Here is a 25995-nt window from a genome sequence, read left to right as displayed (position 1 = left end):
GAAATCAGGATTTTAAAAAGATTCCCAGGTGATTCTAATGTGCAGCCAAGGTTGAGAACCACTGCTCTAATCACTGATGTCCTCGTGACTACCATCCCTACTGCCAGGCGGGTGGCTGCTGCCAGGTATTCCCAAGAGTCCGTGGGTGCAGTTGGGTCTCTGAGTTAAGTCACTCCCACCACAACTAGACCTATTCGGTTCTTTTGGGGAGATTATTTTTGAGACATTGGGGTGAGGGGGAAGGGTGATCAGTTCCCTTCCTTACCCATTGTTTTGTTTAGCCTAATGTGCACCAAGCCAGCTGACTCTAATCAGGCTCACGGGCTCTCCCTTACAATATAAGCTACAGGAAACTTTGTTGGGGACAGTTACCCTTGCTTCTTGGACCTAGAGCTTCTGCTTCATTTACCTGAATACTTGACTTAGTTCAGAGGCCAGACCTGATGCCTCTTTCTTTGTGCCTCCGTGGTGGTTGTGCATTGTAACAAGGCTCCCCTTCGGGTTCCATTGACTTTGGGCTTTCTCTGCAGCAGCTTCCTAATGTACATTTGAACAAGTTCTCACTCAGAAGGAAGGAATATATAAAATTCTGCTCTTTCTTAAGTACTTCTCCAATAGAAATGTGAAATTTAATTTGCTAGAAGGTGCCTACTTATTACAAAATACATTAGTTCATTCTCTCCTGAACTCACAGTAAATGCAAGAGTTTCTTCCTCCACAAACTATTCTATGTGGATTTTCTTTGTACTCTGATTTTTTTTTCCTGAATAGCAGACATTTCTATTTAAAATGTTATTTTGTTCATTTTGGGACTTGGAACCTAGATGCAGATACCATCAACTAAAATAGTTAATTATTAAATTAAGGAAGGTATCAGCTCTGGTACTTCTCTACCCCCCCCAATGTTACAGTTGAGGTCATTCCCTAAACAGTGACCATTTCAGTTTTTGTTGAAAGAGTCCTGAATAATTAGAGAGAAGGTGAGCAGAAATCCAATGGAGTAGAACAAAAATGAATTGTTGAATTAATTAATTAATTAATTAATACAGTAGCTGCCAATACCAAGGGAGGAATGTATATGTATGTTATACTTATTAGTAGCTTACTACACTTTATTACATTATTTGATAAATATTCCATATAAATAGATTTTAGTAGACTTTTGTGAGATTGAATAGTTCAATTGATAGAGTTAAGGTGACAGCGTTTGGCCTTCCCATCCTATGTAAACCATACAAGTAGTATAAGTACTGTGTGTGTTTTTTCATCTCTTTGAATGCCCTTTAATGCTATATATATATTTTTATTTATTATGCTTTGCCTAGTTGGATACACAATGAATGATCTCATTTTTGAATGGCAAGATGAGGCACCTGTACAAGTGGCAGAAGGACTCACTCTGCCCCAATTTCTGTTGAAAGAAGAGAAAGATTTACGATACTGCACTAAACATTACAACACAGGTATGCTTCATTACAACTTGTGGTTTTATGGTAGTCAGATGTTTCTTAATTGTAGTGCTAGGTTAATTATTTTCACTATTTATAGCTCAATGTTTTCCATAGTAATGGAGTAGAAAATGGAAAGTTACAGGTGCTTTGACTTATTGCCTATTGTTATATAACCAGTCTGTATGGGACCAAAGAAATGTTTGGTGTTTAATTACGTTTACATATTTTTTGTGAAAAGCTCATAATTACATAGTAATGATGTTTCCAAAAAAGTTCCTTTAATTTCTATGTGAATAATAAAATTTACTTTTAACGCTTCTTGGGACATAAACATTGTGTTTGTTAACAAAATGAAAGAAATTGCTTTCTTTTTAATTTTTAAGACATCAGTTGTCTAAAGTTTTGGCCACAATTTCATGCATTTAAGGTATTGGTACTTAAGCACCTACTATTCACACTGACACAGTTATCTTTTGCCTTTGAGGATAGAAGCCAAATATAGTTATTCACATAATGGATTGAAAGATTCAGTACATTCATGAGATCTGTTCACCTCTATCAGCTGACACGGGGGGTGTTCCATAATATCTACACTAACTGTCGAACCTATTCCTACACATTCTGTTAAACTGTCCTCCACGGAGGCAACCCTCCTATGTGGTTAATGCGTGGCCTCCCACCTGCATCAGCTGCTGTCTTTATCACTTTATTACAGTAACTGATTCTTCTTGGGCTCAGCATTTCCCAGAACTGTGATCTGACCTTTTACTATACAAGGCCTCTAATCTTTTTTGCCTCTTAATCAATTCACAGTCAGGCGAAAAAATCGCTGCCATTTTCTCACCCCTACCACAGTTCTTCAGGGGTGAGGCTCATATTAATTTAGTAGAGAGTTCAAGTTTAACATCTCTACACAACAACAACGAGCAGACAGGTCAACACCAGTGTCCTTGCTCAACCCTCTAGGGGCAGTTTTAATGACAAAGAACTTTCAGAGAAATGCTAAAAAGTATCTAGAGTTGGTTTTGGGTGATGGATTCGTTTCTTCAGGCCGCTGTAAGAAGGTGGCACGAACTTGGTGGTGTCCCTTGCCCCAAACCCTCTTCTGCTTCTCCTTGCCTTGCTCTGTAAATGGTTACAGTGGCTCACCTTCTCATATCCGCCACACTCATTCCTTCTTTAGGTCCTTTGTACTTGTCTTTCTTCTATGCACAAGCCTCTTTCCCCAAATTATCCCAGACCTAATACTCTCACATACTTCAGGGCTGGTCTTCAAATGACCCTTCATCACCAGCACAGGATAAACACCCAAATCCACTTCCTTCCTCCTCCTGTTTTCACTGTCTGAAATTATACCTTCAATTGACATGCTTACTTATATATTATCTGTTTCTCTCATTACCATAAATTAATAAAGCTAAGGATTGTATCTCTTCATTTCTGTATGTCTGGGATCTGCTAAAGTACACAGATGCTCAATAAATATTTATTGAGTAAAATAATAGAGTGGATTTTAACATGGAAAATTTGTCTGTACATGTGAGAATACTAAAAGCCTGTCCACCCCAGGAGGAAGGGGGAGAGGAACCGTTTTTACTCTAAACAGGAAAATTTTCCTTTCAATCTGTATCAACAAAAATGCTTCCTCTTCAATTTTATTGAGGGATAATTGACTAAAATTGTAAGATTATCAGTGTACAATGTGATGATTTGATATAAGTATACACTATGAAATGATTCCCCCCATTGAGTTCATTAACATGTTCATCACCTCCCATATTTACTTGATGTGTGCATGCAAAAACATTTAAGTTCTAGACTCCTAGCAAATTTCAATTATACAGTACAATGTTACCAGCTATAGTCACCATGTTGAACATAGCCTCACAATGAGGGCTTTTTCTTGAGAATCATATGAACTGTAAAGAATGTATTCAAAGTACCCAAGTGGTTAGCAATTGTTACTGATTACACCATGAGATTACTTGAGTTATTTAACAGTTATATCACAAAAATGCCTTATTATTCTTGCTCTATTTTATTTCATTATTTTAAAGAAAAACTTAAAATTACATTTTAAGAGTTTTAAACATCTAAAGTATTTTCATATACTCTAAGAATGGTTCAACATTCTGTATGTATTTGATAAATTCATGAAAGGATCATGTGTAGCTGGCATATATGTTTCTGACTACTAGACACTTAAGTGTGGAATCCAACTTTCCCAGAGTTTATGAAACTCTGCAAAGACTTTTAAGCTCTGGAATCTCATCCATCCCTTCTTCCTGCAGCCCAGACCATGCAATACTGTAGCATGTGGCTCAGGTCACTATAATAGAAATTTTGTACTGAACCCTACACTAGCAATATATATACTAGCAATTTTCCCAGCTGTGCTCTCTGATTCTTTCTCTTATAATAAGATTACAGAATGCCCCTTAAAAAAAGACCAGTGTGCTAACTCCCTGACCTTATCCTTCTTAAAATAGTTTGAATAAGGGAAGAATAAAACCAAGAGTTAGATGATTAAGATAAACAATTATTTTAAGGAGAGATAACATGGCAATAGAGTAGGGAATAGAACCAGGGGATAAGCAGAAATGTCAACAAAATGTTTACTTAAACCACAATTTATGCCTCTATTAATTACTCTAATAGAGACACAAAGGCGTGAATATATAAGACAAATGTATCTTAGGTGTCTTTTTATTAGGTGTGTTCTTAAGTTATGTTTGAAGTTATCAATGGGAAATAATATGTTTTCCTATTTGTTAGCATTAATAGTTTCTAAATTATCAATGCATAAAATAAATTACAGATATTGCATTTAAGGAACTATTCAACTTCAATTGTATTTATCCTTTAGCACTGACTTTAAAGTCAATGTAAAGGCTTCTGGAACAAAATAGTAGTACCTGACTCTAAATAAATACTTGAAAGCACCAGAAACAGTCAATGAGCAAGAAAACAACAACACAGTCACTGAGTAATTTGTCTCATCAATCTCAGAGGTATTTGTTAGAATCAAGTGAAATAATAGACCTTTGAGTAGTTTGACAAGGATGCAGTGTTAATCAAGTGTGAAGTAATAAGAATACTATGCTATTTCCTGAAACAGTACATTCTCTTGTTGCTTCTAGATGCTAGCAGAAAAAATACTTTTCAGAAATGGATTTGCATATATGATTTAGGATCTCTTTTTGTGGTAATGGAAAATTTTAGGACAAAATTATGGGGGGGAAAAACCTGTGAGATTTGATGCCAAAACAAAGACCTACTTTTACCAATTACTGCCTTTATTTTGCAATCAATTAGGAAAGTTTACATGTATAGAAGTGCGATTCCATCTTGAACGACAAATGGGATACTATCTGATCCAGATGTATATTCCCAGTCTCCTGATTGTTATTCTGTCGTGGGTTTCATTCTGGATCAATATGGATGCTGCTCCGGCCAGGGTAGCTTTGGGAATAACTACTGTGCTGACTATGACCACACAGAGTTCAGGATCCCGAGCTTCCTTACCAAAGGTAAGTGCACACAAAGGACATACAAATATATTAATTAGCCCAAATATGTATAGATGCATAGTTATATACATATACATCATTGTTAGTTTTTGTCAGATCTTTTTCATTAGTACTTATTATTCATTGCTGATTTTTTAAATATATTTTATTGATTTTTTACAGAGAGGAAGGGAGAGGGATAGAGAGTTAGAAACAATGATGAGAGAGAAACATCGATCAGCTGCCTCCTGCACACCCCCTACTGGGGATGTGCCCACAACCAAGGTACATGCCCTTGACCGGAATCGAACCCGGGACCCTTCAGTCCACAGGCTGATGCTCTATCCACTGAGCCAAACCGGTTAGGGCTCATTGCTGATTTTGAGTAATGACCAAGGCAGAAACATTTCTAAAACACAAAAATTGATAAAGAAAAATAATTTGCACATATGCATAATCGATGAACACAGACAATAGTGTGAAGAAGGCCTGGGGAGGGTGGGAACCAGGTGGATGGGGCAATAAGGGGGACATCTATAATACTCTCAACAATAAAGATAAATGAAAAAAAGAAAGAAAAAAAGTTTGCAGACCAAGATATCATACATTCATAGTTATGACCCCCAATTATTTAAACATCAATAATACTCTGATACACTATAGAATTTTATATGTATAGATTTTTTTACATTTAGAAACCTATCAAATGTGTAAATAAAGTAAATCTATACAGTAACTTTATTATTTATTTTTAAAAATATTTTTATTGATTTCAGAGAGGAAGGGAGAGGGAGAAGGAGAGAGAGAAACATGAATGATGAGAGAGAATCATTGATCAGCTGCCTTCTGCATGCCCCACACTGGGATTGAGCCCACAACCCAGGCATGTGCCCCAACTAGGAATCAAACCATGGCCTCCTGGTTCGTAAGTTGATGCTCAACCACTGAGTCACACCATCCAGGCTATACAGTAATTTTAAATGATCGCACAATAATCCATTGTATGGATGTACCATAATAATATACTTACTATTAGGACTCACACAATAATGAACATTCATATAATGAATGTTATAAATATGCATAATATACTGGTATACGTATATGTGTGTATATGTACATGTGCACACATATATACATGTACATATATAATTTTATATTTATTTGTATCATTTTCTTAGTGTAAATTCTTAGAACTGGAATTGCTGCTCAAATAGCTGTAAACATTGAAATGTATTGCTAAATTTCCCATCAGCAAAATGTATAGCAATTACACTTCACAAGTATTGTATGGCAGTGCCAATATTGCTGCACTCTGAGTTAAATATATTATTTTGGGGTATGTTTTTCCCCCTCTGCCTTTAAGCAGCCACAGGTCAATAAAAAAGAAAGCTTATCTAATACCTAATACCACAATTTTAGTCCATGCTGAGCTGCCAGAATTAAAATAAACTATTTTCTTTATGAGGTTTGTAAAAGACCCCATTTTTTTCAGAAGATATGTTGAAATAAAACATAGTCTCTCTTTCAATCTATTTAGCAACATAACAATAGAAAATTATTTTCTTCTTCTCAATGACTTCTAAGAAAGACATTTCTCCTCTCTAAATTAAGTAATTCTATCTAACTTGCAACAGGCTTCTCTATTTCCTTTGCAATGACAGAGATATAATAAAATAAATATTCACTTGCCCGACTCTTGTGGCTCAGTGGTTGAGCATCAACCTATGAACCAGTAGGTCACAGTTCGATTCCCAATCAGGGCACATGCCCTGGTTGCAGGCTTGATTCCCAGTGTGGGGTGTGCAGGAGGCAGCCTAACAGTGATTCTCTCTCATCATTGATGTTTCTCTCTCTCCCTCTCCCTTCCTCTTTGAAATCAATAAAAATATATTTTTTAAAAATGGTATTCACTTTTCTTGTGCATTTGATGCAATCTAATTACAATATTAAGTACATTGTAAATGTACAGTCATGGTCCCTTAACCCTTCCTATAAATTGCATTCTATATTTCAATTTATTAGATTAAAATGTTTCAATGAATAAAAGTTGATGACAGAATGTTTTATTATTAAAAATGTTATTTAATATAAGAAGAACTTGATATTTAGCGATGCTCCTTCTGCTTTGTTAAGATCTAATGGTTGCCTTTCAAAATAAGGTTTATTTTTTAAACACTGAATTATATTTTCAAAATTATGCATATCAAGTAATGTTTTAAAAAATATTGCTTAGTGAAAATTGTAAATCTGCATATAAGATTAAACTAATTCATCTCAAGGCTTATTTATACAGTGGTGGGCAAAAGTAGGTTTACAGTTGCATTGTGACATTCTTTTGAGTGATTGAAGCGATTATAATCATAACCTGCATGTCTTTTTCCATAAGAATAACTGTAAACCTGCTTTTGCCAACTCCTGTATATGTCTAAATGTCTCAAGGGCTCTCTGAGTAATTTGTAAAGGAAATTGCCAGTTTACTCATTGATTTTCCTCATGAGCTAAACAGAAATCAAAGTTCATTTGTTCTGTAAGTTGGCAACCAGAAAGAAGAGCACAAAATGCTTTATATTAGGAAATTTCAGTTTCTAAGAGGCACAGTATAAAGATATTTGGATACAGAGATTAAGGCAGGATTGGGAGATCATAGAGATTTGAGTGAAGGAAGAAGAGATTTTAAAAAAGCAATAAATTATAAAAAAATTAATGAAGACACACGTTTTGTTTTTTGTTTTTAAAAGAAAGAAGGATTGGGATGATTTTAAATTTTTTCTCAAAAATTAAGAAAGATTTTTAAGGCATTTATTTCACTGTGATCTCAGGGAAAGAATGCACTTTTCCCTCTTAGTTTAATTATATACATAAATGTGTAGAAAACCTCTACATCTCTCAAATTATAGGGACAATGGCCACTGGAAATGTGATAACATTTCATTCTGAGCTACAAAAAAGAATTGATTGGTAAGGTGATATCTTAAGAGAAGGTGACCATATCATTTTAGGCTTTGCGATAATTGAGGAATGGAAGGATGAGCATATTCAGTTATATACATTTCAGGGAAGGCAGATGGTGAATAGCCAGAGTAAACAAGAATTAACCTATTGAGATGAAATCATTTAAAAGAGTAGAACATTTTTTAAAATTTCTGATTCTGTGATGGGGTAGGGAGGGACTAGAAAGGCAAGATGCAAGAGTCTTACATTTGCACTTAAAAACAGATGTCTGAAACCTTGGACCTTAAGATCTGCTACTCTCCACCTCACAAAAGAAGTCTCAGATGCCGGAAAGACTGACCACTAAAACAACCACCATTGTCCTACTGACAAAATCTAGGAAGCAGGAAAACAAATTAAATTCAGGAAAACAATAGGATTATCAGGCGTTGGAGGAAGAAACAATAAATCATTAATTTATGATAACTGCTTAGTGTTTTGTCCTGGCTCTGTGCCAATAAGCTCCTGTAGAATAAGAATGACTCAGAGTAGAAAGTGTCAAAGAACATACTTTAGCCAGCACCTTGGGAACTACACACCTGAGAGCCCTCTCTGACACTGGCCTCTACAGTGTCATGAGAAATGAAGCATGGAATAGCCCAAAGCAAGAAGACCCCCCTGATTCATTTCTTGGAACTAAAAACTACTTGGCATGTCTGTAGTGCCTTCATCAGTGGCCCAGTGAGGGTGACAATGCATTCTCTTGGGAACAACTTTTCAAAGTTGTATATTTTGATGAACACTTCCTAACACTGGACGAGAGTGAATGAGAAAACGGTGGTGGTTGTGGGCCGTGGTAAAGATTAGGTTTATTTGGGGTGGTTTTGGAAGGATTTTAATAATCGGTGCGATCTCTCTGACTTACCTGTGGAGATAGATAGAAGGGGTGGAAGTGGAAGCAGAGCAAACTATTGTCCAGAGCAGATGATGGTCTGGCTAGATTGGTAGCAGCAGAGATAGATAGTAGCAGATGGATTTAGAACTAGGTAGATATTTTTTTGTGAAGGTGTATAGAGGGTGAAATAGACATGATTTACTTATGAACTGGACATTGAGGATTGATGAAAAGGCAGGAGTGAAGCGTATCATTTGGGTGAGTAACTGGGCAAGTAGTTGTGAGAGATACTGATGGGGAAGTTTGGTGAAGGTAACTGATCTCTGGTTGAACATTTTAATTTTGAGATCCTTATAAGATAACCACACGGAATTGTCAAAAAAAAGTCAAAACTTCTAAATTTCTGACCAAGGACATGTAGACCTCAGACTTCAGGGAGTAAACTGTAGCTGGATAGAGATAATTTTCCTAAGTATAAATGAAAGCCCAGAAAGAGGAGGAAAAGATGTCTTTGTGGCTGGCCCTCCTCCTCCTGTTGGAAATGGACTTGAACATATAAAGTGTTCTCTCTCCTTTCTTCCCCCATGGCCATATCTACCCCATATGCAGAACAAGTATTCAGTTTAGTTAAAGGTAAGAGCCACTCACCCCAAACTTTTCTTTCATACTCTTTGAGATCTCAACATTGTGTGGTATTTTAAAGAGATGTAAACATCTTTCCTGGAAGGGTTAAGTTTAATCAGGGTAAAAAGGGGGATGATAATAATTATTTAATTACTTTTTAGTATAAATTTGATTTATACTAATACCTTGTTAAGATCTTAGAGTGGGGGGATTATATTCTTTATTAAGCATGGGGTGGCTAGAAATAAAAGAGAAGGGACAAAATATTATTTTAATTTAGAACAATGGGTTCTAGAAAGAACCCACAGTAGGGAACTCTAGGAAAACATGGGTATTCTGCAATATTACATACACTTTACCCCTTCTTTTCTGCTTCCAAAGATCAGTTATTTCCTATTAGAGACCTACTCCCATTCCTTTTTCATTCTGTTTCATAGGGACCAGCTAAGGTCTAGCTCTGGTTCGTGTTTTCTGTTTTGTATCATTCACAGAAATACATGAGTGTCACCATGTACACACTAGTTTAGTCTTTTAGAAACGAGCTTCAAACCCATTATCATATCAGAGACCCTTGAAGTTAGGATGTTAAACAGAAAGATATGTGCACGCACACACGTGCACACACACATACTCGCACCCACGCAGACGTAAACTTGGCAGGGATGGGGAATCTCTAGATTCCAAGTTCATCCAAACCCTAGCTCTTAACACAATATATCATGAGATTCACGGGGCTTTAGGCACTGTTTCAATGCACTTATACTGCAATTATTTTGCATTACAAACAATCTCCAGATCTCAATGGTTTATCAGCTTTTTTCTTGCTTGGAGGCCTATGCTTTGCCTGTCCCTCTCCTGGGCTGGTCTGAGATTGGCTGACTTAGGATAGGCTGAGATCTAGGCTGCAAAGTGGGTGCAGGTCTGTTCCCTGGGTCTTCCCATTTTAGGGCCTCAGGTACTGATAGCATGCTTTTCCCATGGAGGAGTGCAGGAAAGCAAGAAGGTGCGGGACTGTATTCCCCCCACAGGGAACCCTAGGAGAGAAAGGGAGGGAAAAAAAGGATTGTTAACAAATAGTCTTATCTACCTCAGAGACTACTATTGCTAAAACTTTCTATCTCCTTTCTTAGACCAGAATCTGTCATATCAACAAATGCTAAAGAAAACAAGAGGGGAAGAAGGGGTGGAGAAAGGAAAGTGGGAAGATTCTGTGTGATTTCTCCATTCTGCCCCCACCACTATGGCCATGTCATTTGGCAGAGAGCTACCAATCATTACAAAATAAGAAACACGTGAAATTTCAAAGGTGGCTAATCAATTCAATTAAATATTTCACGGAAGCCAGTAGCTGATGAAAATTACAAATTCTGCCCCAAAAGCTGTTTATCCTAAATGATTTCCTCTCACTCTCCCCCACCCCCTTCACTTTGTCTGTGAAACCCATGAGGAGTAGTTTTTTGAAAGGACAAACTATCTTGTATATATTTTGATCCTCAGAGCTTTTATTTATAACTTCAAACGGGAGTTATGTGTCTATTGAGTAAATGTCATGCAGATATTTAAAGACAACGTGACCTTTTAAACATTTACTTAGTACTGAGCCTTTAAATATTGACTTAATTTGAAAAGCAAAAGTATGTCATTTTTTCATCGCTCTAAAAGAATGTGAGAACTTAAATTACTCTTTATTAATGCAGAGCACTATTTTTCTCCTGAGAATCACCAAATTAATGAAAAAGAATTTAACTATTGCATATATCTATCTTACAGCCTAATAAAAATATCGGTTCTTAGAAAACATATTAAGTTTTTATTTTTCATAAAGATGCCAACTACACAAATGATTACAGCTGTTAGAAAATATAAATTGAATGGTTATTTTTTATTTGAATAGCATTATTGTGTGGGTACACAGAGATCTATAGGTAACATTACATTTAAAAAAAAACAAGAAAAAAATGAAGGATTTCTATTCACTATTGTGTTCTTATCTAATTAGTTCTCAAAATATATGTTATTATTCCTCTCAAAAAATACCCTGCAGTTTTAAAGGAGAGGAAGTTATAAATGTCAGCAATGATGTAAATGGTAGGGAGGGGCTGCAGAGCAGTCAAAGGTTTTCCAATTAACATCGCAATTAGTAACTATTGCTCCTAGTACTATTTTGGTCCTCACCATTTAAATACAAGATTCTAATATCTAGTCAAAATATACTTTAATAAAGTTTAGTACAAATGTGATGCAAGTGGGTTCATTTAAAGTTTATTAATGTGACAGTATTTAACAAGTAAATATACTTTATAAAACCATTTTTGATGTGGGCAATACATTTCATTTTTAAAAATTTTTCATTGAACATAATCATTTGGTTCCATATTACATTCATTAGGGGAAAAAGAGAAAAAGAAAAAGGCACAGAAAATGAGAGAATTATTCATACCTTTTTGTTAAAATCATGAGACATAATGCATATGCATACCATCCAATCTTATAAGTGCTTTTGGAACAGATGATTCCTAAAATGAAAGGAATGCATATTGATAGATATCTCTTGTTCTACATTTGACTTTAAAGCCTACATTTACTGGGCTTACTAGATCTCATTAAGCTGAAAATTAGCAGTTATCAAGCATGTTCTCTGTAGTTGACATTGACAAAGAACCATTACATAAATTCTTAAATCTGAAGGCATAATTAGAGAAAAGTATATAATCAATCACAAAGTTTAAAATATTTTTGAAATGACATAATGCATTGGCTTTGGCATCAAAGTAAATTTAAAAACAAAAATAGGTATATGCAACCTTGAGATAATTTTACTTAAATAATGTCTTATACTCTCTTTACTGCATTCACATATATCCTAGAACCATATCACAAACACTCTTGACAGATAATAATGGTTACAAAACTCCCCCTTCCCAGTAGAATAAAGAATTTGATCCAAAAATCAGTGTGGAAAAGCACCTAACAGGCTTTATGTCTTTTTCATTTCTGTTTGAAGTTATGAATAAAGGACTTAGACCTCAGAAAACAAGGGAATAGGAAGTACATTATTACAATAAAGATGATGTAATGGAAACACAAAACAGCCAATAGCAAAATGCAGAGGGGAGTGAAGTCAACAATATAATTCAACCCTAACCGAGCAGGTCAAAAAAAAAATCAATATATTAAGAAATGCCAGTAACTAACAGCATGTACCTAAGAATCATTTACAACAACTAGGTCTTACAGTTTCATCTAAGTGTAAACATGAGTCATGTCCTATAAAACAGGTGAATTTTCCAGGAATCACTTGAGAGTGATTATTTTGTCAATTCTTTTCTCAGTTCAATTTGCTTTTTATTGAAATAAGTAAAACTCCCATAGTTGCAGCAGAAATCACAGATAACCAGGTCACCTTTCAAAATATCTTAGTCCTTTATTTCAGATTTTTAAAAAAATTTTTAGAGAGGGAGAAGAAGGGAAAGAGAGAGAGAAATATGATCGAGCCCACAAGCTGAGAGTGTGCTCTGAGCGGGAATCAAACCTGCAACTTTTTTGTGCACGAGAACCACTCTGGCCAGGGCTCCCTTAGCCTTTTTGGTTGCACTTGTCTTATCTGGTGGCTGGAGGAATTAGACAAATTTATCACTTTGGAAATAATGCAGTTCTGCTATTAGGATTCCCTGTTACATTTTATTTCTTTTTTAAAAATATATTTTTATTGATTTCAGAGAAGAAGGGACAGGGAGAGAAATAGAAACATCAAGGATGAGAGAGAATCATTGATCGGCTGCCTCCTGCACACCCCACACTGGGGACTGAGCCCACAACCCAGGCATGTGCCATGACATCCTGGTTCATAAGGCAACACTCAACCACTGAGCCACGCCAGCCAAGAACATTTTATTTCTTAAAATAAAAACCTTTATGTGGAAAATAAATATGATGTTCTAAGCATCCAGTCTGAATGTGACATCAGGAGCACTGTGCTGTTGTGTTGCCTCCAGGGTGGTACATGTCAAAGCTCACAGCATCCTGTGCTGTGTGATTCACTGCTTACTGCTCTAAGGAAATGTCCTCCTGACAGTTCCTTTAGCTTAAATATCAGCTTTACTCCACTTCAACACCTGTTTTCAAAACATTATTTAATTCTTTGCCATTGTTTTTATTATTTCTCTCTCTGGCTTTAGGTCTGAAATGAAGATCAACATGACTTTGAGACTAATATTATTTTTCCTATAAACATTACGAAGTCCAAAAATCTTCTACAGGTTTCATATGAGGGAGAAAGGTGGGATTAACTGTACTACAATTTGGGTTTTACAAAGCCAAAAATAAATGAATAGCCAATGTGATCTGAAACAAAATACCCAGAACAAAAGCCATAACATAAGCAGGAAAATGTTCAGCCTGTCTCAGAGAAAAGCATTGAGCTGTATACTTGAGTCACTTGACCATTCCACAGCCAGAATTACTCATTACAATGTATGAGACAATTCTAAGGAACTGGGGGAATTCGCCAGGATTGATTGTGAGTAAGGAGAACACATCACCCTATTCAAAGGGCTATTTTAGCTAATCAAGAGAAATGCACTGTGATTTTTATACCATTTTATTAAATAAAAAACAAATTGAACTGAGAAAAGAATTGACAAAATAATCACTCTCAAGTGATTCCTGGAAAATTCACCTGATAATAAATCTAGCTGACAGATAGGTTTACATGAGATGTTTTGTTTTGTAAACCCTGGTTTTGTTTTTATACTTTCAACTATAGCTGACATTGAATATAACATGAATTTCAGGTGTAGAACATAGTGGCTAGACATTTACATAACGTTCAAAGTGATCCCCCCAATAAGTCTGGTACCCACTGGGCACCATATGTAGTTATGTCCTGGTTCTGGTTTAATCAATTCCTTATTCTTAAATTTAAGTTGTGGCTGCTTGTAAATACATTTTAAATTTCTATTTCTGGTTGATTAATAGTAGTCTGGGTTATAATTTATAATTTAGTAAGTATATTTTACTATCACTTTATAGTCTGGGCCAGGGGTCCTCAAACTACGGCCCGCGGGCCACATGCGGCCCGCCGGGTATTTTTGCCGCCGCTGCCTGTTGCTGAATTTGTTCATAGTTTTTTTTTAAACTATAGTCCGGCCCTCCAACGGTCTGAGGGTCAGTGAACTGGGCCCCTGTTTAAAAAGTTTGAGGACCCCTGGTCTGGGGTGTAGTACAGGACATTATTGGTCTCAGGAAGCAAAACTTTTGACCACCTTTGAGTGGAGTAGGGGAAAGGCAGGCATTTTGGCAGGTCTCTCAACTACAGAATGTGGTGCTGTACTTCTAACACGGCTCATCCAACGTACTTGTAAGAGAATATAATCTAAAACTGCTGCTGCTCAATAATCTTATCACAGACTAGTGTAAAAGTCAATTTAGTGATGAAAGATTGCCTGAGGTATGTGCAATCTAAATACCTCTCTGAATCAGAGAGCACAAAATCAAAGGACTTCAGAGATTCACTACCTGGACTCTGTTATTTTTTCTTAGTCTTTTTTTTTCTTTATTTTATTGTTGACACCATTACAGTTGTTCCCATTTCTCCTTACCCACCTTTGCCCGCCTCCACCCAACCCTTCCCTCTGGCCATCTGGACTGTTTTTTGTACTTCCTTCCAATTGATTTTACTAGACTTGACACTATGGTGGGAGCAAATTTTTGGCTGAAGATCAGGGAGGTTTCTTTTTCTGTCACACTGAAATAATGACCAGCTTCTTTCTGTAAAGCAATGGGTTTTGCTCTCTCATAAAGCTGCTTTATTATTCTATTCAAGATATCATGAGCAGTGAGCAGACTATAATCCACACTTTTCCTCAATTCTGTGCTTGTAGGATCCGGGGTTTTGTTTCAGAAGTACCAGTGCCTGCCCCATCCACTCCCTCAGCCGCTAAGGCTGGCTTTCTCTGGGTAGGGTTCCACATCTGTGGTTTGTTGTTGGGATTGACTGTGAGTAGTTCTGATTACTGAGTTTTGAACAGTGACCTGGAGTACTTATGACCAAATGTGAGGCCCCTCAGTGCCCTGATTTTCCTCAACTCCACAGGTCACAGTGAGGAAGACAATGACAATAGTCCAGAGTCACCATTAGACTCAAAGTGAACATGGAATGTCTTCTCTTTTTTCAAGCCAGTGATATTTTGGGAGTTTTTTATTGTATCCTATCCTATCTTGAATCCTCCTATGCACACTTCCTTGCAACACTGGAAGAGTAGATATAGAGAAATCCATGCTCAGGCAAGCTCCCAGAGCATGACTGCTTCCCAGGGCCAAGGTGATTTGGTTCCAATCTTTATAGTCAGGATGATTGATGATGATAATTACTGATGATGATATATATATCATCAATATAGAAGAAGCAGGCTTCCTCTATTTTTTAATGATAAATAACTTTGCAAAGTAGAATGAATGCATTTTGGGGGGGAGGAATAGTATGATATAAGAATTCTACAGAACATATAATACTTATATTCCTTTCCATGCATTATAAAATATTTTTTAGAATAAAAAAGACAAGGCCTTGTAGTAATCTAGCTCTGCACACTCAAATAATCTATCAAGCTGATCTCTTCCTGAATTATCATATGACAAGCAGGCAATGATCTCCTAGCTCACAAAAACACTTCATTATAATTACTGTAAGAATGGTGTTGAGGAGACTTGCATTGTATTCAGAGGATAAAAATGTTTCCCTGATCTAACGTTGCTTCCCCAGAGCAACTAGTTTGTTTTTATGTGATAAATACAATGCTAAGAAGTTGATTATTGATTTTAGGATCAAACCCAAAAAGTATAGAGGACTTTACAATATATATTTTGTGTACTGACTTGACTTTTACCTATCAGATAAAAGTTAAAGAGGCTGGAATGTTGATATACAGTTATTTTTCCTTAGTGTGGTCACAGTTATAAATTTGTAATGGTGCTTAAATAGAAGCAGCCTAATAACTAGACATAGAATAGTAGTTAAATTTATGGGCTCTGGAGCTAGGTTAGTTGTATTTAAGTCTTAGCTGCGCAATTTGGTAACTGTCTTAGTCCAGGCTGCTATAACAGAATAGCACAGAATGAGTGGCTTAGAGACAACAGGAATTCACTTCTCACAGTTCTGGAATTTTAGAAGTCCAAGATCAAGATACTGGCAGATTTGGTGTCTGGTAAGGGCCCTTTCCTGGTTAATAGATGTGGGATCTTCTAGTTGTGTTCTTTGACGGTTGGGATGGATGCGGGAGCTCTCTGGGGTCCTTTTTATAGAGCACTAATCTGTCCTTTCAATATTCAGATTCAGTCTCTAATGGTAGCTACGTGACACGTTATTTTACTTAAGCAAGTTATTTTACTGTGCCCCAGTCTCCACATCTCTAAAATGGGAATAGTTTCCTCAGTGGTTATGAGGATTAAAAGCCTTAGTTTTGGACAACTACTAAAAACACGTAGTAGTTCTATGGACATTACTAAGAACATTCCCTGGCATGTTAGCTATTAAAACTAGTTCTCTAATCATAAATGGCCAGTGATTATAAATCACTCCACATGGTTCAGTCAAATCAACATTACTGGAGAGCCTGTACTATAATGAGCACCATGGTAGCTCCTATAAATACAAGGATGAATAAGACCTGACCCTTGTTTTTAGCTCATGGGAAATAGTAGCCTAAAAGGAGAAAGGAGAACGATATGTAAATTAATAGTGGCAGCACAGTGGGTTAAAGTGAGTAATTTAAAAAGGATCTTGTCTGTCTTGATCACCTCTGTAACTACAACACTAAGAACAGAATTTAGGTACATTAATGGTGTTCAGTAAATGCTGAATGAAAAAAAAAGTGAATGAATGCATGTAGTAAGAAAGGTAAGTTGGGAGCCAATCATGAAGGAATTTGTACACCATGAAACAGATTTTGGACATGTATTTAATAGGTAATACTGAGGAGAGATTGTTGCTTAAAATAGAATTAGGGTTCCCACAGCACAGTGGATGATGGAACAGTTGGCAAGGTGGTCCAGAAGGATGAAGTGAATTGGAATGAAACTGCCCAGAGGACAGACAGCAGGCAGTAGGGGATAGAAAGGTGATAATTCTGAATCACATGGGGAGTGTGTTATAGGTCATGAGTATGTTATGCATTGTTGGAGTAAAAACTGCTACCTTTATATAAAGTTACCGAGCCTAGAGTCCCAAACTACCCAGATCCAAAGTTTGCTGTACTTGGAGGAGCAGGGAGGGTGGAGGAGGAGAAAAGAGGTGAAATAGGTGAGTGAGGTAAGAGGAGAGAATGAGGAAAGTAAGTTTTGAAGCCTCAACAATTGGGAGCTCTTCACAATAAGCCAAACCCTGGCAGGCACGAAGGAAGTTTGCATATGTCTGCTGTCATTGAAAACATTCATTGGATTCATCTGGAAAGTAAACTTCTGATTTAATCTCTTTGTTTCATGTTATTATACGTTCAGGTTGGTAAAGAATGCACACGTGCTTTATGACTCATATTCTTCTAGGAATGGCGTAGCTTGAGACAGGACCTTTGGAAGCAGTATTACATCTTCCAGGAATGCATGTATTTGAAGGCAACCGGGAATTTCTGGCATAACTGCAGAACTTATGAGATTTAAATTTATGCTTTACAAACAGATGGACACTTAGCATAGCACTGGAATAAAATGAGGGCATACTTCCCTTTGCTCGGTAGAGGTCATTCTGACCAGCAGAAGTCACACTTAAGATACAGGAGGCGATGCAGAGAGCTCCTTTGTTGGCATATTTCATATGTAAGTTGACATCATTAGAGATGTGAAGACATGACCTGATTTTGAGAGAAAAATATTAAAATCTAAGGTATTTCTCCAGAAAGTGAATCTTTATATGAATCATCATCTATGATTCATTCCTCCCTTGCATTTTAATATTTTACACCTTCATTGATCTGTCTATTCACTCAGCAAATATGTATACACATGCTAAACACTCTTGTCATAGTGAACAAAATAGAGATGCCATCTGCCCTTAAAGAATTCCCAGGTTAAGCAGAAAAAGAACAAGAAATAAGCAATTACAATGCAACATATTCAGGTAAGCATAGGTGCCAGGGGATTTTTGAACAGATTTGGGCAAAGTCTAGCCTGAGACCTGAAACGCCATCTGAGAAAGGTGGCAGAAAGGGGTTTTCTTGCTGGATTTGCTTCTCCCTCTACCATAAGTTTTCCCCAAATATTGAGCCACTTCCTCTTTTAAACCACAACCTATATTTGATCAAGATTTCCGCAGACTGATATTGGACAAAAAATAACTTTACCAAATATTAAAGATGATGAGAAAGGAAAAAAAATTCAGAAGATACAAGCAGCATTGAAATAGTCAACTGTTCAAAGTGTAAAATTTTATTCCCTATGGTAGCTACACACTGGTCCAAAGAAGTAAGTAGTGCATTTTTGCCCACATCTCGCCTCACTTCCTGCTTTCCTGGGACTATATCTCCTTGGGGAAGGGACATTTATTTCTGCAAGTGGGAAAACAAACTTCTAGGTAACTGTCCATTTCCTAGGAAAACCTAAAAAAATGGTTATCATAAATATATTTCATTATTATTCCTAATTCTTGGCAAATGAGATACTTTCCCCCATGTCTAAGTGGCATACCTAAAGTATGCAATGAAATGAATGATCTCATGCTTATTCCACAAAAGGTAATGCTTTTACTGAAACTGCTTGCATAGAACACTTTAGCTGTGTGATGCATACACATATACTACAAGAAATGACACTAAAACTCAAAAGAAATGTTCATCCTTGAGCAGTTGCCATATGCAGTAAATCACTGTCCAGTTAATCTGAGAGCAAGATTAAAGCAATTTCTCCCCTGCTGGTGTAGCTCAGTGGTTGAGCATCGACCTATGAACCAGGAGGTCATGGTTAGATTCCTGGTCAGGTCACATGCCTGGGTTTCAGGCTGGATCCCCAATAGGGGGCATGCAAGAGAAGTCTATCAATAATTCTCTCTCATCATTGAAGTTTCTATCTCTCTCCCCTCCCTTCCTCTCTAAAATCAATTATATATATATATATATATATATATATATATATATATATATATATATTTAAATCCTGAACTAAAAGAAAAATGTTTTTCTGCTAAAAGGGGCATTATTGAAACAACTGGTGAAATGGGAGTGGGTTTTAAAATTAAGTGGTGGTGTTTTATTAATATTAATTTCCTGATTTTGTTGGATGTATTAGAGTCATGTATGAGAGTGTTCTTTTTCCTTTAGAAAATACATATAAGTTTTTGGAGGTAATGGAGCATCATGACTGAATATTCGACTCAAATAATTTAAAGAGAAAGGCACAGATATAGACAACATCTATCTCTATTCTAATAGAGATAGAGATATATAGACAAATGTAACCAAATGTTTACTACAGAAGTGGGAGTTCTTTTTATTGTTCTTGCAATATCTGTAAGGTTAAAATCATTTCAAAATACAACACTTTTTAATGAAGAAAATATGGACCTAAAAAGGTAAACAGCATTATACTGCCATGATGGTATGGTATATATTAATAGGACTTCATACTTGCCAAGCATTATGCTACACTAACCTAAAAATAAAATTACATTTCATCTTATTTTTCCCCCATCATATGTATGGTCTAATACCACATTTGAAAAGAAATTAACAAAAATATGTGTTTTGACGTATGACTAATATATAAAACTTGCAAAGTTAATTACTGAAAAAATTTTTAAGTTAAAAAAAAAGTGTTGGTGTCATTTCCCTTTTCCCCCCAAACTGGTATACACATGCTATACTTTATAGTCAGTCAGGCATTTGGTTTTATCCCAAATGGAAGTAACAATTCAAGTCAATTTGTGCGCTCTCTCTCTCTCTCTCTCTCTTGGCTAGGTATCATATGTCAAAGCTATTGACATTTGGATGGCAGTGTGCCTCCTTTTTGTGTTTGCAGCACTTCTGGAATATGCAGCTGTAAATTTTGTATCAAGACAGCACAAAGAACTTCTGAGATTTCGACGAAAGAGAAAGAATAAGGTAAGCAATTAAATTCATTGGGTTCATTGGGATACCAACTTTCACTAAAAAGTGAATTTGTTATATAAATATATTTTTAAAATATGTTTTTTATTTAAGAGAGGAAGGGAGAGGGAGAGAGAGATAGAAACATCAATGATGAGAGAGAATCATTGTTAGGCTGCCTCCTGCACAACCCCTACTGGGGATCGAGCCTGCAACCCAAGCATGTGCTCTTGACTGGAATCGAGCCCTGGACCCTTCAGTGTATAGGCTGATGCTCTATCCACTGAGCCAAACCAGCTAGGGCTGTTATATTTAATAGGATGTGAAGAGAGGAAGTGGAGACCGGGGACTAAACGTTATGATGTTCCTTTGGTTTTGTCCAACTGAAATTTAAATTGTCAAAAATAGCTTCAGGAAGAAAATGGCGACATCTAGGTATACTGTTGACATGAGAGCTTTCTCAACTTCTTTCTAGTGTATTTCCTGAAAAGACACCATTTTTTGCTTTAATAAACCAAAACATATCATTTCTTATTTGCAATGTTAGTGTGTTTCTGGTGATTTTACTTCACATAAGTCATCAAATATAGTGATTAAAGTTGTTGTTTTTTTTTCAAATGAATTTGTTTCCATCATATATTACCTATTTATTAATACTTTGATGTTCATGTAGAACTAAGAGGTTTTTTTTTATGCATACTTTCATGTTTTAAAGACATTTCTTCTGAATCCCCATGGGAAACACAACATAGTGTTATTTTTGTTCATCAACCTAATAAATTAAACCTAGAAGAAATGTTATTTAGAACATCATTGGGAGATCACAGGAAGTTGTAGAAGTAATCTAATTGGATTTGGATGTACAGAATGGGGTGGTTCCTCTCTATTAAGACTTGCAATGCCATCTCTTCTTAACCAACCCCTTTCCTCTTCTGTGTGGAAGAGTTTCTATTGGCCAGCATATTTACTTCTTTTAATGTGCGTGTGCCAGCTAATATTTTGAAAGAAAGTGGAGTCTTAAGCAATAGAGAAATTTCATAGTTCATATAGTGCACATTTTTAAGGATTTAATTTTTTAAAGGATTCCTTCTGGTTTCTGAATTATTGACAGTGATTTATAGATTCATAAAGCCTTTTAAAGCACTCAGCCATGATCTCTCAGTGCTGAGCCTACTCAGTATTAGTCATCTTCTAAAGCAATAGCTAACTAACTCCCCAGAACCATCATTGCTCCAATAAATATCCAATTCAGTGCAGCATGGAAGAAACATCAGCATTGGGATACGCTGGGTAATTCACTGGACAAAAAACAAACAAACAAACAAAAAACAATGCTAGATCTTGCATTTGATCAATTTTTTATGAAAAGGAAAGCATATTATTTGTACATGAAAACATATTTTGATGGGAGATTTTTTTCATCTCCTTACCCTGTCCTCACCCCTGTCAGCTAGTTTTCTTAGACTTTTCTAGTCCTTCCTCATTCTCCTTTTCTTTCTTTTCTTCCCCTTATTCTGCCTCCCTTACTATCTATTTGCATCCCCTTTCTCTCTCTTGAGACCTGGTACTGGCCGAAACACTGTAACAGGACCAAACAGTTCTGTATCACAGGGCTGAAGCTCTTGTCTTTCCCTTTAATGTTTGATGAAGACAATTTTTCCTTCTAATCTCATTAATCATAAGTAAGGAAATATTTATTTTCCCCTCTCATTTTGGTTCGCTTTTTCACATTTACTTTTTATTTCCCTAACTTTCTCCTCCTTTCTACAATTTAAAATGTATCAATCGTGTATACTGCAAACTCTAGAAATGAGAAGTATTACACATGTGGGGCTATGAGCTCAGACATTGTCTACTACCACCTCATCTGCAACAGTCACAGTATCAAGTGGATAACATAATAGACTACAAATTTACTTGCTCAATTCTGGTTCTTCCTTTTAAAAAATTATCCTTACTGAAGCAGTTCATTATTCAGTTTTACCACCTGTGAGACTATTGGGATACAAATATTTGACATTCCTTCTTTAGTGCAACAAAAGACAGCAAGATTAATTTTCTAATAATTGGCACTCTAGGAAAATGCAAAAATAATATCCTATTGTCTAATCACTATTTGAAATACACCATGTGCAAATATTGTAATTAAGATTTGGTGCAGGAAAAAAAATAATAAAATCCAGGTCTTTTTGTTTTGTTTTGTTTTGTTTTTTAGCTCATTTCATACTTTGGGAAGTGGACACATTGCATATGTAAAAATCTATTAATTGATACATGATTGTTAAAATGGTATATGTAATTGAAACCAATTGTGAAGTTATATTAATCATGTATGCCTGATTCTCTGGTTTCTCAATCCCAGACAGAAGCTTTTGCATTGGAGAAGTTTTACCGTTTCTCAGACACGGTAAATTCACTTTCTTAACTCTAAGTGGAGGAATGTGGTCGTCAGTAAGAAAGCAGAGAGCATATTCTGCACCCAGGCAGTGTTTGGTGGGGAAACATCCCTCTGCATATGTAAAGCCAAAAAAACCACCATCGCCATTCAGCTAAGAATACTCTCTTTTTCTAATAATTCCATTTGTCTTCCCTCACTCAGTAAAAGGATATTTAAATGTTCTTCTTCATCTTATTTAACCAAGATATTTGATCAGTCAAAAAAACTTTAATATATATTAAACAGAAATATTATACATCCCTTATTATAGTCCCCATAAAAAATGCTTTGACAAAGTAAGTTTCAAAATAAATGGGAAATTTATTTATACAAAAAGTTTGAAAAGCAGCTCCTCTTACCAGAAAATAGAAATCTAAAAATTAGGCAAAAATAAAAAGCTTTGTTTTTTAGAACACATTCTGAATGTTAAGATATGTTAAGATAGTATAGTAAATGAATAATTTTGGTTTTGATAGTGGCATCCATTGATATGTTTGATAAGAAGGAGATCACGAGGATACATGTACATATTCAGTGATTGAATTTAAACCTATCAAAGCCAAGAATTTAGTCTAGGCAATCCTATACAAATAGTCCAGTCTACTAACTCAAATTTCTGAGAAAAAAAATGTATTTAAAAAAACCTCTGCAGATGATGCTACCACATGCCTTAGTTAAGAATAGACATAGTGTTAGATGAATATTAAAGTAATCTGAATTTTATAGCAGATATCTAGACCCAGTATTATTTTAAAGCACTTAAGTTTTCTTATATTATAATATATAATCTCTCAAGTCTTTTTCTTTCCTACTAGAATTGCATATTTGTTGTCAACAAAGCTAGCTACTTCTTTTCTTACATGACCCAGTTACCTTTACTTGATTATTTTAACTGTAAATTTGAAACAGTATTATTTGCATTAAATTTGAATAATCACATATAATAGCCTCTTTGGGAGAGGTATATATTTAAATTTCCAGTCACTAAACAGTTAATGCTTATAGGAGCTTTAGTATAAAAGATAAATATTGCTTTATAAAAAATGCAAACAAAGAACTGTGATGAAAAAGCAGGTTTACCTCAGAAACAGTCAATACTGAATTATTTTTTAAAACAAAATGATTTTCAAACAAATTTATTGAAAATTAAATTCATTCCATTTATTTTTATAATAATTGTGAAAATTTTGTGTTAATTGTTTTAATTTTTAAAATATAATTTTCTGAACCTAATAACTCTCTGGGTTGACCAAATTCATCACCAAAAAACAAACAAACAAACAAAAACTATTTGGAAACAGTCCTATCAATCTAAATCTTTGAATCAACATAATAAAAATGAGTCTAAAAGTTAATTCTGTGCCCTTTCTTTTCATGAGTACTACTGGTTTACCTGAAAAAAAAATTTTTTTTTAAACTCTAATTTGTCAGAACAGGCAAAATACAATAGCCTCATTATAGAAAGTCTGTCACAGGAGGAGACCTTATACTGATGTAAATATTATTCCTAGAAAAGTTTTTTTAAATATATTTTATTGATTTTTTTCCAGAGAGGAAGGGAGAGGGATAGAGTTAGAAAATCAATGAGAGAGAAACATCGATCAGCTGCCTCCTGCACACCCCCTACTGGGGATATGCCTGCAACCAAGGTACATGCCCTTGACCAGAATTGAACCTGGGACCCTTCAGTCCGCAGGCCAACACTCTATCCACTGAGCCAAACCAGCTAGGGCTCCTAGAAAAGTTTTAACTTGGTTCAGCAATGACTTAGGCATCATAGACAATTTTTAATACCTTGCTTTTTCCTCTATGAAGGTTCAAGTGAACCTTTTGTCTATTGTGAAAGAATAAAGTTTGCTCTTGTATGCAAATTTCCCCACCCCACACTGTCATAGCCTGCTGTGTGCACATTACCCATTGCACCTGGTCATACTGCTTCTCTCCAGTAATATGTATGCATGGGTGTATGCATGGCATGGAAGTATTTTGGTTAGAAGTTGCTTTTCCCTTGTATGATATCATTGCATTAGAACTGGAGGGTTATTAAGACATGACAAAATATTTCTGAACATATGTGATTTGTTGAGAGATGTGGATGATTTGGGATTGCTTTAGTGCATTTCATGTAGCTTCTTCTGCATTGCAATATAATGTAATGATGCAATGGTTTGCTGAGAGAAAATGCATTCACACAGTATTCTAGCATCTCCATCTTCCTATTTATCATGGTATTCACTTTTATTTATATACACAGTTGAGATAAACATGGACCATTAGTTTTAGGTTTTGAAAATAATTACCCAGTTTATATTTTGCTAGACATGATAGTTATCTTTTAATAATAAAGATATAATTGACTGTATTTCAACTATATGTACAAAAAATCATTATTTTATTTACTTATGTATTTATGTGTTATCTTACTTTAAAAATAACTCAAGGTAACTTCTAAGAATAATGAATAATTGATTTTTCTACCTTGTACATTTTGTCAGCTCCATAATCTTAGGACAAATACAAATATACATGTACTCTATTTTGGTTGAATGGATGATGCTCCAAAGTTGAAAACAATTTGGCACCCATGTACACTAAATTATTTAATAGTTTTCATTATAAGTCAGTTTATGCTATATTCCAGAGTATAAGATATACTTTCAATAGGTAAATATTTCCTACAAATTTCTTTGTTACATATCTAAAGATAAATAGTTTTCAAATAATTTTAAACAAATTCTATTTCAATGATTCTGATACATGAGGGTTAGAAATTTCATCCTCTCTAGTAAAACAAAAATTGTAAGAATTCAATTATTTTCTGAAAATAAATATTTAGAGACTAGGTTCAACAGAGCTATTTTCAGAGCTATTCTGCCTCTGAAATACTTATTTAGGAAAACAATCTATAATAATAAAAGTATAATATGCTAATTAGACCGGATAGTCGAACGACCTTCTGGACGTCATTCCGGATGAAGCCGCCATGGTGGGGGCAGAGGAAGAGACGGTTAGGGGTGATCAGCAGGCAGACAAGTGGTTAGGGGTGATCAGGCAGGCAGGCAGACGGGTTAGG

The 25995-nt window shown here is 35.5% G+C and overlaps 1 protein-coding gene across 2 annotated transcripts in view; it reads left to right on the top strand.

The window, feature by feature from the left end:
• The window catches only part of GLRA3 (glycine receptor alpha 3), a 134809-nt gene that overhangs the window by 95084 nt on the left and 13730 nt on the right, over nucleotides 1-25995 (top strand). The window contains exons 6-9 of one of the 2 annotated variants that reach the window (XM_014456790.2): nucleotides 1326-1463; nucleotides 4767-4981; nucleotides 20357-20500; nucleotides 22848-22892. In XM_014456790.2, coding sequence (XP_014312276.1) covers nucleotides 1326-1463; nucleotides 4767-4981; nucleotides 20357-20500; nucleotides 22848-22892 — 542 coding nt within the window. The remainder of the gene's footprint in view (nucleotides 1-1325; nucleotides 1464-4766; nucleotides 4982-20356; nucleotides 20501-22847; nucleotides 22893-25995) is intronic. The other variant, XM_006081906.3, reaches the window with a different exon arrangement.

This window comes from Myotis lucifugus, unplaced genomic scaffold, assembly GCF_000147115.1.
Source record: "Myotis lucifugus unplaced genomic scaffold, Myoluc2.0 scaffold_1, whole genome shotgun sequence".
Taxonomy (NCBI): domain Eukaryota; kingdom Metazoa; phylum Chordata; class Mammalia; order Chiroptera; family Vespertilionidae; genus Myotis; species Myotis lucifugus.
The sequence above is the reverse complement of the archived record's forward strand: the minus strand, read 5'-3'. Positions and strand labels throughout refer to the sequence as shown.